At 41.4% G+C, this 15924-nt stretch overlaps 1 protein-coding gene across 1 annotated transcript in view; it reads left to right on the forward strand.

Annotated features, from left to right (window-relative positions):
- MRS2 (MRS2, magnesium transporter) overlaps positions 1–14673 on the forward strand; it is a 22814-nt gene extending 8141 nt beyond the window's left edge. The window contains exons 2-11 of the mRNA XM_009285099.1: positions 442–561; positions 2143–2179; positions 3006–3118; positions 3580–3753; positions 4434–4564; positions 5248–5364; positions 8635–8787; positions 11202–11319; positions 12123–12236; positions 13370–14673. Of these exons, the coding sequence (XP_009283374.1) occupies positions 442–561; positions 2143–2179; positions 3006–3118; positions 3580–3753; positions 4434–4564; positions 5248–5364; positions 8635–8787; positions 11202–11319; positions 12123–12236; positions 13370–13480 (1188 nt within the window). The 3' untranslated portion in view covers positions 13481–14673. The remainder of the gene's footprint in view (positions 1–441; positions 562–2142; positions 2180–3005; positions 3119–3579; positions 3754–4433; positions 4565–5247; positions 5365–8634; positions 8788–11201; positions 11320–12122; positions 12237–13369) is intronic.
- The last annotated feature ends 1251 nt before the right edge of the window (positions 14674–15924 follow it).

Consider the following 15924-nt stretch of genomic DNA (forward strand, 5'->3'; position numbering starts at 1 on the left):
TGTGCGCCCCGGCAGGCCTCGCTGTGCGGGCCCGCGGGCGGGCAGGGAGGGAGGGTGACACCCGGCCGGGGACTGGGAAACCAAACCGGCAGTAGCTGCACTCGGTGCGATATCGGCCTCCTGCCCAGGCTCTGCTGGGCCGGTGTCAAGTTCGTAGGGGCCTTCTCATGGTTGATGCCTCTTAGTCTCTGTGTCAGTGCGTTATGTAGATGGCTTACAGTAGGGCACCACATAATTAAAGGCAAAGTGCAAGGGTGACACCCGGCCGGGGACTGGGAAACCAAACCGGCAGTAGCTGCACTCGGTGCGATATCGGCCTCCTGCCCAGGCTCTGCTGGGCCGGTGTCAAGTTCGTAGGGGCCTTCTCATGGTTGATGCCTCTTAGTCTCTGTGTCAGTGCGTTATGTAGATGGCTTACAGTAGGGCACCACATAATTAAAGGCAAAGTGCAGTGTGCTGGAAGTAGAAATATCTTGTCTTTCTTCAGGTAAATTTTATCAACATGCTACAACAGAGGCCTCCCAAGCCACCTTAGCTAGCGTGTCTCCTGTTTTTGCAGTGGTAAGTATGTGCAGGCATTTCCAGCAACGAGGGCAGCTTGTGCAAGGTCATGGTGCTCTTTATTTTTTTTTCTTAAAGCATCAGAAGAGCAGATGGATTAGTCTCTCGGAGAACATCCCTAGTTCTAAATTGTTGCTTTAAGGTATTCTGACTTGAGGACCAGTTACGGTATACAGTATTCATCAACATGTTTTTCTAAGATCCAGCATCTGATGGAAGTTCTGTTGCTTTAATTGTGAAGGCAGGTCAGCTCTTAGAAGTGCTGCAGTCAGGTTTCTTGTTAAGCTTGTCAAGGCTTGCTAATGCCTTTTAGAAATATTCCTGTGTCTTGCTAGCTGCAAGTCTAAGCAAACATAGGATTTGGGGAAAAACAAGCGCTCTCTCTATTCTTTATTAAAATGAGTCTGAAAGCTATTTGCAAACTGCTTGATTGACATTATTAGTGCATGTGAGGGAAGGTAGGGCCTCCTTGCTGGGAATGAAAAGCAGTCATTCTGCAACAAGGTGCATGCAGGTGGGTCCTTGTGGCCATGTAACTCCTGTTGCAGCTCTACTGGAATGTATGCTTAGGTATGTTTAATTTGTGGACAGTTATTTTTAAAGCCAGTAATATGGAATTAAGCTACGTGGTTTATGAGCAAAACAGCAAACTTTCTGATTAAGCAGACGTTGCATTTTTTCCAATAAAATAATTTTACTAGGAGATACAAGTGTTAAATGAATAATCTGAATGACAAGTGCTAAGACAAGAAGGATTTAGATGCAGGTTACTAGCTGAATAGCATGCTAATGCAATAATTGACATGGGCACAAGGCCTAACTACCCAATTTATGGTACTCATTACTTTTTAAATTTTATTTGTAAATTTTTCAGATTGGTCCAGAGGACATAGCAAAATTTGTAATCCAAAATGTAAGATGCCCTGCTGATCTCTTTTCCCTGGTATCGAGTGATAGGACGCGTGGGCATGGTTCAAAGCTGCGCCAGGGGAGGTTTAGACTGGACATTAGGAAGCATTTCTTTACCAAGAGGGTGCTCAAACCCTGGAACAGGCTTCCTAGAGGTGGTCAATGCCCCGTGCCTGTCAGTGGTGAAGAGGCATTTGGACAGCACCCTTAATCATATGCTTTCACTTTTGGTCGGCCCTGAACTGGTCAGGCAGTTGGACTCGACCATTGTTGTAGGTCCCTTCCAACTGAAATAGTCTATTCTATTCTATTCTATTCTATTCTATTCTATTCTGTTCTGTTCTGTTCTATTCTATTCTGTTCTATTCTATTCTATTCTATTCTAAGTCTGATCCTCTGTAAATCACCTCCTTCCCAAGGTTTATGTAGGAACATGGTCATGCAGATGACACTGGTTTTATTTGGTGTGTATACAAACACAGTGAAATATATGGCAATTTGGTGCAATATTTTTCTTAATTGGGATGAACTGTGAAGAGGGGGCATAAAAAGTTGCTTTTTCTTCTTAATGTATTTTACATTTGACTTCTAGGCAAGTGCAAACAATTTTAGAAATTGATTTCTTGTTTTGTAGTAGTTCTGTGAAAAAAATATTTTTTTCCACTCCTTTAGATGAAGCTTGACAAAGAAGGAAATACTACCTATTTTGGTGAGTTTTCATTGTAATTTATTTTGTTTGTTGTTTTTTTTTTTTTGTCTTTTTTTCCTTGTCCAATACAGAAAACCCAACTGGGAATCTACATGGGGTAGAAAATTATTTGTGGATATATATATACACACACACAGAATATACATATATTATACTGTTAAAAGACGTGTAGATGCGGCACTTAGGGACATGGTTTAGTGGGCATGGTGGTGTTGGGTCGACGGTTGGACTCAATGATCTTAGAGGTCTTTTCCAACCTTAATGATTCTATGATTCTATGATTATACATATATATACACATATATATACACACACAGAATATACATATTCACTGTATTTATTTGGGATGTTGCAACTTTTCCTCTGTTTTGCTGCTTTCTGTTGGTCTTCATAGCATCTTTATTGTTACAATTTTTGTATATTTTTAAGTACTATTTTGAAAATAACATATACCATCTTTCACAGTAAGGTAATTTTTACTTTTTCTTTTCCCTTTTTGACCAGCATGCTACTTTCCCTGCCTTGTATTTCCCTTCTGTAGGATTACATATGATTTCTCAAACGAGTCACTTCGTTTCTGACATGAAATTAATTGTCATGGCCAACTTTTTCACTTACATCTAGAATTTTTCTCTTTCCACTCAAGATACAGTCTCCTAAACTTCGTAAAAATAAAATACATTGAGGAATCAATGGCAGGAAATTTGTTTTAAAGGTAGCACAGCTTTTCTTTCTTTTGCAGGGCTTAATAACACACTAAAACGTAATTTCAGAACATATATGCTTGTCTTCTAAATGTCTTAATCTAAAAATATTTTTATGATAGAAAAGAAGAAAACAGAATTGTACCAGGAATTGGGTCTTCAAGCTCGAGATCTAAGATTTCAACACTTAATGAGCATTGCAACTAGGAACAACAGGATCATCATGAGAATGGAGGTAATGGTTTCCCTGAAGCTGAGTGTAAACTTGAACTGTGTCTTATCCTTGCAGTTGTATTTTCTTGCACAGTTCTTTTAATACCAGCTTTCTATTACATGCAGTCCAGCAGTAAATGTGTCTTTGGAGCTCTACCTAGCAATCAGTGGTGTGGGTTTATCAACAGTACATATTAATGACCATTCTCCTAGTTGAGCACGGGAGAAACATTACTAACATTGTCATCGAAGTAAAGGCTTACGAGGAGTCTCTTCTCAATCATACCACCACTAGCACAGTGCTGTGTCTGAACCATGGGGAATCTGCTAGTTTGTAGTTAGCATGAGATGCTGTTATTTTCCTGCCTGAAAAGACATTTGAAGAGTGGCTTTATCAAAGCCTGAATTATCAAATGCATTACAGAGTTATGAGAAGTCTTCAGAGAGTTTTTTTCAGACTCCTACATGTATTGTCTTTTTCAGTTCTTGAAGGCTGTCATAACACCAGAGTTTCTTCTGATACTGGATTATCGTAATTTAAATCTGGAACACTGGCTCTTCAATGAACTAGCGTCTCAGCTGGCTGGGGAAGGTCAACTAGTTACATATTCCCTGCCCTTTGAATTCCGAGCTATAGAAGCAATCCTGCAGTACCGGGTGAGCTATCTCATTTTTATTTAAATTGTTTTGGAAGTTGTTGCTTCATAGAAAGGACAGTATGATTTTATTCTTGTCTTAATATTTATACATACACATTTGTATATGTATTCCACACTTACTGTAGCAGCTCTTTTTTCGTTTTGGCTTTTGTTGCTTTAGTTTTTATGGTTTTGTGTGAGTGTGTGTGTTTCCATTCCCTCCCCAAGAAAGTGCTAATTGGATGTGATGGCTTCACCATCATTTGGACAATTAAAAAACAAGTCAGAGTACCTTTCTAGAGACATGCTGTAGCTGAAATGGAAGTCACACAAAAGTGCTGAGGTTTTTGGCCTCTTGGGCAGAAGTCAGATAATGATTTCTAGCTATCCTTAAAAATCTATGCTTGCTAATGCTAATATGACATTTCTAGACAAATAGCATTTTAGCTTTATCAGCCTCATTGGTGTGGTTGTCACTGGGTTTCAGTTCAGTGCAAATCGCTTTTATAAAATACTGTATTTTGCACTGGCTTTACCTTGTAAGTGGTATCTCTATAGCAAGTACTTCCCAGGCATTGGAAAGCAGATTGTGTTAACTGCCTATTACTGTGAATTCTGTGTTCAGAGACAGGAGTCAGTTGCCCAAGTAATTCTAAAGGGATTGCTTTAATTCTTATGAAGGATCATGTTGTTATCTAGATCAGCAAACTGCAGGGGAGACTTAACACTTTGCAGCCTCAGATCCTTGAGACACTGGAAGCTCTAGTGGACCCCAAGCTTTTGTCTGTGGATAGGAGTAAACTACACATTCTCCTGCAAAATGGCAAGAGGTAAATAAGAGTAAGCTGTGAAGAGACTAGAAGATGACCATAGAAAATTATGTGCAATGATATGTTAGAAAAATGGTATCTAATATTAGTTTCCTAGATTACTGTAATGCTGGTTTGTGCATCTTACTTGTAAAAATCGGTATATGAAATACCTAGTGATATGGGGAAAAACAGAAAAAGGGAAGTCCATTCCGAGTTGTCAGAAATACAGTCAAGCTTCTTAAATAGCATCTGACAGAACAAAATAATATCCAAGAGAGCAAAATAACATCATGAAAATGTTCCCCATAATGTGATTAGCTTTTGGATCTATGCTTTAAGGTTACTAGTACTAATACACTGGTACCTTCATGTATTAGCCTCTCTGATATGACAGTGCAAATATGCACTCGCTACATGCTCATGGAGTGCTTGTTTTTTCTGACTTACGAATATATCCAGAAAACACATTTGAATCCCTTATAGTGTGTGTCTGTAGCTCGCTGGTCCCCAGACAGATCACTGCCACTGCTAAGTGTGTGGCCTGTAGAGCATTTTTTGAAGGAGCTCTTAGAACCCTGTAAGGAAGTCTTCCCTGACCACTCCGTCTGGCGAGGGTGCTGGCTGGCAAACTCGTTTAGAGATTACCTTTGTGCACTGGTGCCAGTGGGGATTACTTGACCTTTTGCCTGTTCTTTCTTCAGCTTATCAGAACTGGAAACAGATCTTAAAGTTTTCAAAGAAACAATTCTGGAGATCTTAGATGAAGAAGAATTAATAGAAGAGCTCTGTCTATCTAAATGGACTGATCCACAAGTATTGTATGTATATTTTGAAACCACATACTTTTTTAACAGTGTGTTTTGTTTAAGGAGAACTTGAACACTAAACTGGGTGTGCCCTGCCAAAAAGCAGAAAGAAAAAGACTTTCTAATTTTTTAAAGCCCTAATGCTTGCCGCTTCAGAAATCATTGTATTTGCCATTTTGGAGAGGGACTCCGTTAGCACTAGTCATATTACGCAGTTTCAAATAGTTCTGGGCATAACAGGCCAGATCATCTAGTATGTAATGGGATGGGAGCAGGATGGCAGGAGGAGAAAAAGCAAATGTTATTTTTCAATACAAATTAACATTTTCTGGGAGAATGTTCTTCAGTTTCACCAAAAAAATGAAGAGGCAGGTTTTAAAGCTTGTCTCAAATAGTTCAGACACCACACTTCCTTTGTTAGAAGTGTTCTGAACACCTTGCTTCTAGTGTTTTGCTCACCAGCAGAACCTGAAGGAAAGAGGCCCTGGAGCAATCTTGTTGTGCACCTGAAGAGCAGCATTTCAGGAAAAATGTACGTGCAGAAATAGCCCTATTGCACTCTCACATTCTGGTGAAAGGCAGCACACAGCAGCAGCAGCACCGGTCGCTTTAACAAAGACTAAAAAGCAAAAAGATAATGTATATCAGATCCCAGTATGTTTTGGGCTGAATTGTATTTAAATATTGGGCATACAGACATGTTTTAAGTTTAAGCAGATAACAGAAACTACCTTTCAGGGTCCTTTGTGAAGTTGCTGAATAATACTTTTGCCTAACCAAATTGCATGTGGATATTAATACTGTTCACACGGTAGCATGGGTTTGAAATCAGGAGATAGTTTCTTGCCCTGCACAGCTTAGTCTAAATGTGCAGCAGAAACTCAGTATTCCAGAAGTGGGACGCCGTTTGCTTTTCTAATGCATCTGCTGGAGCAGTATCGGGAGGGCTCTGAATTCCAGGCTGCTTCTGAGCCAGCAGCTGGTCTTCATCCTGCTTTTGCTCACAGCCTTCCTTTGGACTTAATACAAGCTGCTGGCAAATATCTTCTCGCCTCATGGTAGACAATGTGTGGGGAACATCTAGGAAAGATACCAAGGTCACCTTACACTCTCATGTCAGGAGAAACCTGAAGTCATCCCTTCTTTCAGGCACTGTTGCAAAAGAGTAGGAGAGGTGGTGGGAGGTTGTCTAAAGAGTGCTGGAGCCATGCTACAGGATGCAGTGAGGCAGTACATGCATGAGGCGTACCAGGAAACACTAGCCATGACAGCACGTTTGCAGGCAGGCTGGCAGTGTGTGGACAGCTCTTTTGGCTCCAGGATTGATGCAGGTGATGTGTGGTATTTGTTGAACTCAAGAAGCCTTAGAAGGTGTGGAGGAACTCAGTTAGGCATGGAGGTGCCATCAGAGATCATTCGCAGCAGGAATGGTGAGCTGAGCCCAGAAAGACAAGATGAGGCAGACATCATATCTGTGTGAAGGGATGGCAGACTGTCAAAGACTGATGAGACAGATGGAGGCTAGTTAATGAAAGCAAATCAGGTGGCGGTTATTTTCAAGTCCGTATGCCTGTTGTTTCCCTTTGTATATCCACACAGGAGCCAATGTAAAGGTACTCATCAAATCAAGACCTTGAGCTGAATCTGTAATACAGCAGATAGGTAGTGGTCTAAGGCTTTCAAGTCTGCAACTCCTCTCATCTGCATGCAGTAAAAACCTCAAGGTGTGAAGGGCTTTAAAATCAGCCTAGCTAACTCAAAGTTTCTGCCCCATAAGAGAGAAACTGAGGGCTCTGTTAAAGGTCCTCAGGGAGCTTATGTGGGTTGATTCTTAAGACGTATCACTTACTTTCTTGGGAAACCATTTCAGAGCGGTTCCTTTAACAGTCAGCAATGCCAGGAGGAGATTCTTTAAAAAATTTAGTCTCTAGAGAAATGAGGTCATACCACAGAAGAAAAAATTAATCTTCCTGGCTTTGCTGCTAGTTTCCAAGCTCTTGTGGATCTCGGGTGCCTCAGCTTTCATCTACACAGTGATCAATCCAGTACAACGCCAGAAACATACATACCTGTTCCAGAGAAGGCTGTTGCACCAGCAGTCAGACCATGAAGTAAGATGAAAGTCTCTCAGACAGAGTTCACTTAGGAGAGCAGCATCTTTCATTTGATGCTCACTCTTCAGCTGCTTCATGCTCCCAAAATGTTTTGCAGTAATTACTGTGTATAGCTGAAACACCTTACAACGGAATTATTTTAATATACACCTAAAACACCTCCCTCACAGTGTAATTGTTTGTGTGTTGACTTTTGGTTATGTTTTATTCTTGGAGTTTTTGACTGCACTGTTACCAGCTTCCACCACTTGAGGGCACCAAGAAATTAAGCATCTCCTTTCAAAATTGTCAGCGCTTTATAATAATAATAATATAAACATTTATAATAATATAAACTTCATAAATAATACAAAATTTATATAACTTTACAACTTTTTAGTATCTGAAAAAGTAAGATTTGTGGTGTTGTGCATGCCTTGAGCACATCAAATGCTAACTGCTCTACTCAAAATAATTGACTGCCTATGCTGATCAGCTGATAGATATAAAAATATGCCTTTTATTTTAAGCTGTTGGTATTGATGGAAGTTCCTCACTGAAAAGATTGGATTTTGAGATCTAGTGTCTAACAGCACTGTTGTTGTTGGCTGTTCCCCACAACTCTTACATGCCTTGTCTTAACACATCAATAATACAAACACCTCCCTCACAGTGTAATTGTTTGTGTGTTGACTTTTGGTTATGTTTTATTCTTGGAGTTTTTGACTGCACTGTTACCAGCTTCCACCACTTGAGGGCACCAAGAAATTAAGCATCTCCTTTCAAAATTGTCAGCGCTTTATAATAATAAAATAATATAAATTTATAATAATATAAACTTCATAAATAATACAAAATTTATATAACTTTACAACTTTTTAGTATCTGAAAAAGTAAGATTTGTGGTGTTGTGCATGCCTTGAGCACATCAAATGCTAACTGCTCTACTCAAAATAATTGACTGCCTATGCTGATCAGCTGATAGATATAAAAATATGCCTTTTATTTTAAGCTGTTGGTATTGATGGAAGTTCCTCACTGAAAAGATTGGATTTTGAGATCTAGTGTCTAACAGCACTGTTGTTGTTGGCTGTTCCCCACAACTCTTACATGCCTTGTCTTAACACATCAATAATACATTTCTATACAACGTGTAGCTAACCAGAAAAATATAAATTGTTGCTTATAGTGAGGAGAGTACATCTGGGATTGACCATGCAGAGGAAATGGAGCTGCTGCTGGAGAACTATTACAGACAAGCAGAAGATCTTGCAAATGAAGCTCGTGAACTCAGAGTACTGATTGACGACTCAGAAAGCATAATCTTTATCAACCTGGACAGGTTAGCTACCCTATCTGTTGGACTACCAAAAGCTGAGTAGAATTTAATGCTGCCTAGTCTTTCTCAAAGCTGCCCACAAGGAAAGTTGGGGAATTCCATCTTCATGAGGGTTTGAATGACAATGAGACAACCAGGGGATCAGGCCCAGCCAGCACGGATTCATGGGAGGCAGGTCCTGCTTGACCAACCTGATCTCCTTCTATGACCAGGTGACCCGCCTAGTGGATGAGGGAAAGGCTGTGGATGTGGTCTACCTGGACTTCAGTAAGGCCTTTGACACCGTCTCCCACAGCATTCTCCTAGAGAAGCTGGCGGCTCACAGCTTAGACAGGTGTACTCTGCGCTGGGTCAAAAACTGGCTGGACGGCCGGGCCCAGAGAGTTGGGGTGAATGGAGTTACATCCAGTTGGCGGCCGGTCACGAGCGGTGTTCCCCAGGGCTCAGTACTGGGGCCGGTCTTGTTCAGTATCTTTATCAATGATCTGGAGGAGGGGATCGAGTGCACCCTCAGTAAGTTTGCAGACGACACCAAGTTGGGCGGGAGTGTTGATCTGCTTGAGGGTAGGAAGGCTCTGCAGAGGGACCTGGACAGGCTGGATCGATGGGCCGAGGCCAACTGTATGAGATGCAACAAGGCCAAGTGCCGGGTCCTGCACTTTGGCCACAACAACCCCATGCAGTGCTACAGGCTTGGGGAAGAGTGGCTGGAAAGCTGCCTGTCGGAAAAGGACCTGGGGGTGCTGGTTGACAGCCGGCTGAACATGAGCCGGCAGTGTGCCCAGGTGGCCAAGAAGGCCAATGGCATCCTGGCCTGTATCAGAAATAGTGTGGCCAGCAGGAGTAGGGCAGTGGTTGTCCCCCTGTACTGGGCACTGGTGAGGCCGCACCTCGAATACTGTGTTCAGTTTTGGGCCCCTCACTACAAGAAGGACGTTGAGGTGCTGGAGCGTGTCCAGAGAAGGGCAACGAGGCTGGTGAAGGGTCTGGAGAACAAGTCTTCTGAGGAGCGGCTGAGGGAACGGGGGTTGTTTAGCCTGGAGAACAGGAGGCTGAGGGGAGACCTCATCGCTCTCTACAACTACCTGAAAGGAGGTTGTAGCGAGGTGGGTGTTGGTCTCTTCTCCCAAGTAACTAGCGATAGGACGAGAGGAAATGGCCTCAAGTTGTGCGAGGGGAGGTTTAGATTGGACGTGGGGAAAAATGTCTTTACTGAAAGAGTGGTTAAACATTGGAACAGGCTGCCCAGGGAAGTGGTTGAGTCCCCATCCCTGGGGGTATTTAAAAGACGTGTAGATGAGGCGCTTAGGGACATGGTTTAGTGGGCATGGTGGTGTTGGGTTGACGGTTGGACTCGATGATCTTAGAGGTCTTTTCCAACCTTAATGATTCTATGATTCTATGAATGGACTTGCAGTCACAGCACAAGAAGCTGCATTGCTCTTTTCTTGTTGGTGAACTGGATAAAGCAAAGCAACAAGACAGCGTAATTAGTATGTGTAAAAACCTCTCTAGCTAGGCATCAGTTTTCCCTAGCAGGAGAAACCAAGCTTCTCCTAGATCCTTCTGGGGAGCTATTCACTAAAGGAAATGTCTGCAAATTTAGGAGCAAAATAAAATTCTACTCAGGAAAGTTTACTCTTAATTCAGCAAAACTGACTTATTTAAGAGTCTGGCTAGGCTACTCAGGTGTTCAGTACAAGTTGCATTATCACTTTATGGAGTGATACAAGAATGAGTAACTTTGGAGCGAGTATTTTCTCTCTGTATGCTACAGTTCTCACTACTAGTCAGCTTTCTCACTGAAAAATAATTGTAGCTTGCATTTGCAAGCACACGCCGCTCTGTCTTTGAGGTCAGTGTTTAATATATTTTCTCCTCTTTACTGGGGAGTTATCTGTAGAAGCAATTGGCGGATGCTGCATCAGGAAACCACAAAAATCCTTTTGGGGAAGACTTGAATATGGAATTCTCCAAAACAGGCTCAAGTTTATAGTCTGCAGCATTTACCAACTCTACTTCTTTGTAAGTATATTCATTTGCAAGGTAACAGTAAATTTTTGTTTCTTGTGAATACGGACATATAAATTCCAGCCAGTTAGCGGTGAGAGAACACAAATTTCCATGGAAATTTACTGTTACTCTGTGTGTATACACCTCTAAGAAGTGAGCGATGCTGGAAAGTCTGATGATGATTAAGGAGAACCTGCTGCCTTAGAGGTATCCTGATGCAGCAATTTCAAAATGATAGCCTCTTTTATACTGTTGTTTCATGAGCTTTGTCACTGGGTTGCCTAATTCCAGCATGACTTCCTCTCTTTCACTATTTGGTTTTATTGCATGCTGTGTGGTATTTGAGAATTTAGGCAGCAAATCAATTTTTGGGTTCCCCTTACAGATGTTTCTCCCTTCTTTAGCCACCGTAATGTGATGATGAGACTGAACTTGCAGCTGACTATGGGGACTTTCTCTCTCTCTCTCTTTGGACTCATAGGAGTTGCATTTGGTATGAACTTGGAGTCATCTCTTGAAGAGGTAAGGAACGAGTGCTGCTTTTATCAGTGACATAAAACATGCGCCCTACTCTTACCGTGCATTTTATGTTCAGTACAACTTCATTCTTTCCATAGGTAAAGCTCCAGATTTATATTAGAGTGTGAATATAATTTAGTCCAGTGATTCATGTGTTCATGCAGTCACTTTTTTGTAAGCAAATTACTGTATGGCTAACTGCACAGTATTGCAGCCTTTTTTCTGTGTAATGTCCATGGAAGAGAAACAGGAAGACAAATCTATGGTTGTATAAGGACTGACTAAAAAGCAGTATTAAGGTTTCTTTAATGATCATCTATTCTGAAAAGACCAGCTTTGTCTTCCAGGTACAAGAGTATCTGGCAAGCAGCCAGGGCATTTCCATCACACCAGAGGAAATACTCTACTGTCAATTACATGTTTATACCTAGACTGGGGGGGGTACAGACTGAGGGGTACAAATTTACAATTGCACATGCTATCTTTAAAACAAAAAAAACCAAAACAAAGCAAAGACTTCATCCTTTCCAAATCCATTAAATAGAAGGGTTGAATTTCCAAACTTCCCAGTGAAGGAAGGAAAACTGTGTGGGACAGTAACAGAATACACTAGGGTGATTCCTAAATAAAATGCTTTGCTATGAAACAGTCCTTTTCCCAAGGTAGGGCTTGGCTGTTGATGATAGAGAGTTTACCACTTCCTGCCAGAAAGGAGGAGAACACTGGTGGGGCGTGAGAGATTATCTTTGGATAATCCCTTTTCTGAAGAGAGAGTTGCATGACTAATGGGAACGTTCTGTCAGTAGGACCCCAGAATATTTTGGCTGGTGACAGGGATTATGTTTCTGGGAAGTGGTCTGATATGGCGACGCTTGCTTTCCTTCCTTGGGCGGCACCTAGAACCTCCACTACCTCCTCACGTACGTATGGCTGGCTAGGGTTTCTGCTTCAGACTCTGCGTGTACGGTCCACTTCTAAAGCAGGAAATAAGCCATTGTAGAGGGGTGGGCCACAGAGCATGGGGGAATTCAGCTCAGTGTCTCCTTGACAAAGGAGAAGGTTCTTCCTAGCTGGATTGAATGAGGTGGGAAGCCCCAGCACTGGCAAAGATACACTTGAGCAGTAAGATACTGCTCACTGTTGCCAGAAGTGAAGCTGCAGGCTGTTCCTTGAGACATGCTGTATTTACTTTCACCTGGCAGCCCAAGGGAAGCTGAGGCTAATGGTAGAAGCAGCCCTAATTTGCCTTCACCGCTGCCGCAGCAGTCTGTTCATAGTGAGGGACATAACAGATGCTGGCCTCCTCCTCCCACCCACATACTACCTCTGGATCTGTAGTCCCTGTCTTGTAAAAGAGAAAGTGAACATAAAAGGACGATGCGGACAGGTACTAGCTGTAAAATCTCTCTGGAGAATGATGCCATGGTTGTCATGTCCTGACTCCCAATCCGAAGTTTGTAATAGCTTCTCATGTGCACACCAGCTGTCTTTCTTTGCCGTTGATGCTTATGGCATCGTAGAGCCCTGTTGTACCAAGCTGTATGAAGATTTCCAAGGAGACTGTCTTCAAATTAGCAAGATTTTGTGTGGGTCATTTTCCCTGTTGACTACCCTTTCCTGCCAAAGCTTGTGGGACTGTCTTGTCTACCTCTATTCTGCACTCTAATATTTATAACGGGGAATTACCAGTGGATTCAAAAGTTAAGTTGCTACAAGTGACAAAAAGAAAGAAAGGGAGACCCAGATAAACTCCCCTTCTTCCCTCCCCTCCCTCGCCACTAAGAGGCAGATGGAAGTAGTTTGTTGTGGATTGTTGACTATGGCTACTACTAACTGGATTATCCTCAAATGTTGCTCAAAACCAACTCCGGCACATACTGACTCTGGCTTGGAGAAATGTACTGAAGGGGATTAGGGAGGGAGAAGCCAGAGACAGTGTTCTGAAAATAAGAGGAGAAAAATCAGGGTTCAGGCCTCTGTGAAGCTTTATTTCCTTCTGCTGCATATAGAGCAGCTTCTCATGTAATCACAGGCTATTTTGTATCTTGCCTAGGTTCCTGCAGTTTTGAAAAAATCCCAGCCAGCAGCTGGAAGAGTGGAGATAAGAAGCAACCTTAAAGCAGAAACATTTGGGCTGAGCAGAAGCACACTAACAAACCAATAGGAACAGCAGGAATGAAGAGACTTTTATTGTTACAGGGTGGACTTTGGACACTTCCCTTGCATTTGTTCTTCCTTATTGAAAACTGCAAGAATTTCTAAACTTGCTAATTTAATATATATTTTGTGGCAAAACCTATGGTGAGATTTTAATGCTCACACACAAAAGGAGAGAAACACAAGGGAAAACAGCGACATGCTTTCCACAGTAGTCTCACCTCCACCCCACGTATGTTCCATTAGTTTTCTGTATCACATACGTGTACTTACTTTTTGGGCATTCTCATCTCAAAAGTTTCTGTCAAATACTTCTTCATGTAATGGCATTTCTTAATGAGAACAGTATTTTCAGCTTAAAGGATGACAGCAGTCAGCATTCGTCAATAGTTCTGGTTCGGAGCTGCAGATTTAGGAATCCGACTTCAAACGTCAAAGAAAAATCCACCCCAAAAGTGGCCTTTTCAATGGATTTTTAAGGCCTTATTTAATTGCAGAGAACAGATTTTCCAAAGCAAAAAGCACGCCTGCATCTCTTGTGAAGCATCATCTCTTAATTGGCAGTAACCAGAAATAAGCTTCCCTTATTTTAAATGAGCAATAACAGGCTTTGAAATGTAGCTACTTATCTGGGGTATTCCTTAACAATTAATTTAGGCCCAAATCGTATGCAGTTTTAGTAACAGGAGAAGCGGGCCTGTCGAGAATGCACACTTGTGCTTGCCATCTGCCACTATTTCAACACCCATCGATACAGCTGCAGTTTAAAAACTCCTCATGTTGTCATAAGGACTGATTCAAATGCTGGTAAAAATCAACAGACCAGTTTTTGGTTTCTCTTAAGCTGGGCTCTGCTTTCTCTCTTTTCTCTCCGAGAAGACAAGACAAAGCATGGACTAGCCTGCACCACAGTAAGTAGTGGGTTAGTAAAGGGTGCGGAAGCCTGGTGTTCTGTGATGGACTGAAGGAAGGAGTGAAATTCTTATGCCCGCTATTTGTGTTTTTTCTTAGGACTTATCTCTGAACTCTGAGGGCGTAGTTCTCCACTGGTTTCTCTCAGCCTGTAAAGGGAGCATGAAATCCTTCTAAATCAGGTCACAAACTGTCTATTTCTTGTTTGGGGTTTTTTAACCTCTCTGCAACAACCAGTGAGTAGCTCCTTAGGTGCCACTAGATAAATCACTGTACTGGCAGGGGTTGAAAAGACAATAACTGTAGTTGTGAACGTTTTTACTCAGACTCAGGACTAGTCAAAAATGGAAATAAAAAAAATTAAAATTGTGCATACCTGTGATTGTAGATTGTAGAAAGTCAAAAATGGAAATAAAAAAGTATATAAATTAAAATTGTGCATACCTGTGATTGTAGTTTGGTTAAAATCGGTTGCATATAATTATTTTCAAGCAGTTGTTCTTGCTCTGTATGTGACTTCAACTACAGCTGTAAAAGGCATGAGAAGGTGAGAAAATTAATGGGGTTCATAATGTTTTTGAGTTTTTTAGCTGAATTTTTTGCAGCCTTTTTGCTTAGGTAGAGATGTAAAAAACCTCTAAACTGAGCAATCAGTGGAAAAAACAATGACTCACATACCTTGGCTGATAAACCCCAGGAAAGCCCCGTGCATGAACGGATATGGATGCTGATGTTCTCAACCAAGTTGTAGTTGCATTACGCCAGGACTGAAATGTGTTGGTGCAGCTGTTTGGAAGCTTTTGCATAAGCTTTCCGAGTTCTGTCTTTTGTGCAGAGAGGCTACTGTGAACTGTATTGACTCCTTTTCCTGTACATAACTGACTTAAAGCACAATAAAAGCACTGAGAGAAAGACACATCTTTTACAAGACTGCCTTTCTCTCTGCAGACTTATGCAAACATTCAATGGTTTTCTTACAATTCAAGTAATCAAAATGCATTCATGTGCAATAAAATTACTCTGAGATCATACAGAGAAAAAACCAAAGCCAGTGGAGGCTGTGCGTTGAGAATGGAGTTGCTACAGAACATACTGGTTTCATCCATTTTCATTTAAAAAGGAAAACTTTTTTATTCTGCCCTTATGAATACACTGCTCGTTTTGCCTCACACCACAGTTCACCAATTTGTAAGGTAAGTTACTGTGCTCCCAGTTCCATCCAGTTACTTCTTTCATAAAGTTCAGATTTTAAACTTTTTTTTAAATATTCTGTTATTTGGGCAAGTCAAGTCCCCAAAATAGATGTCAGAACACATTATACATCAAGCTAATGTTCACCTCGCCTTTTTTTTTTTTTCTTCTTTTAAAACAACCTCCCTGAGAGACAATTCTAAGAAGGTAAGTTGAGGTGTGTCATCTTGGAGTATGACCTTTAGAATTCTGTGTTATTCCACTGACTTGTGTTATTAAAAAAAAAATTAATGCTTTATGTTTGTGAAGGAGGCAAGAGAGAGAAAATACATACACGTGTCTACAGAC

The sequence above is a fragment of the Aptenodytes forsteri genome, unplaced genomic scaffold (assembly GCF_000699145.1).
Source record: "Aptenodytes forsteri isolate BGI_AS27 unplaced genomic scaffold, ASM69914v1 Scaffold248, whole genome shotgun sequence".
Lineage (NCBI taxonomy): Eukaryota > Metazoa > Chordata > Aves > Sphenisciformes > Spheniscidae > Aptenodytes > Aptenodytes forsteri.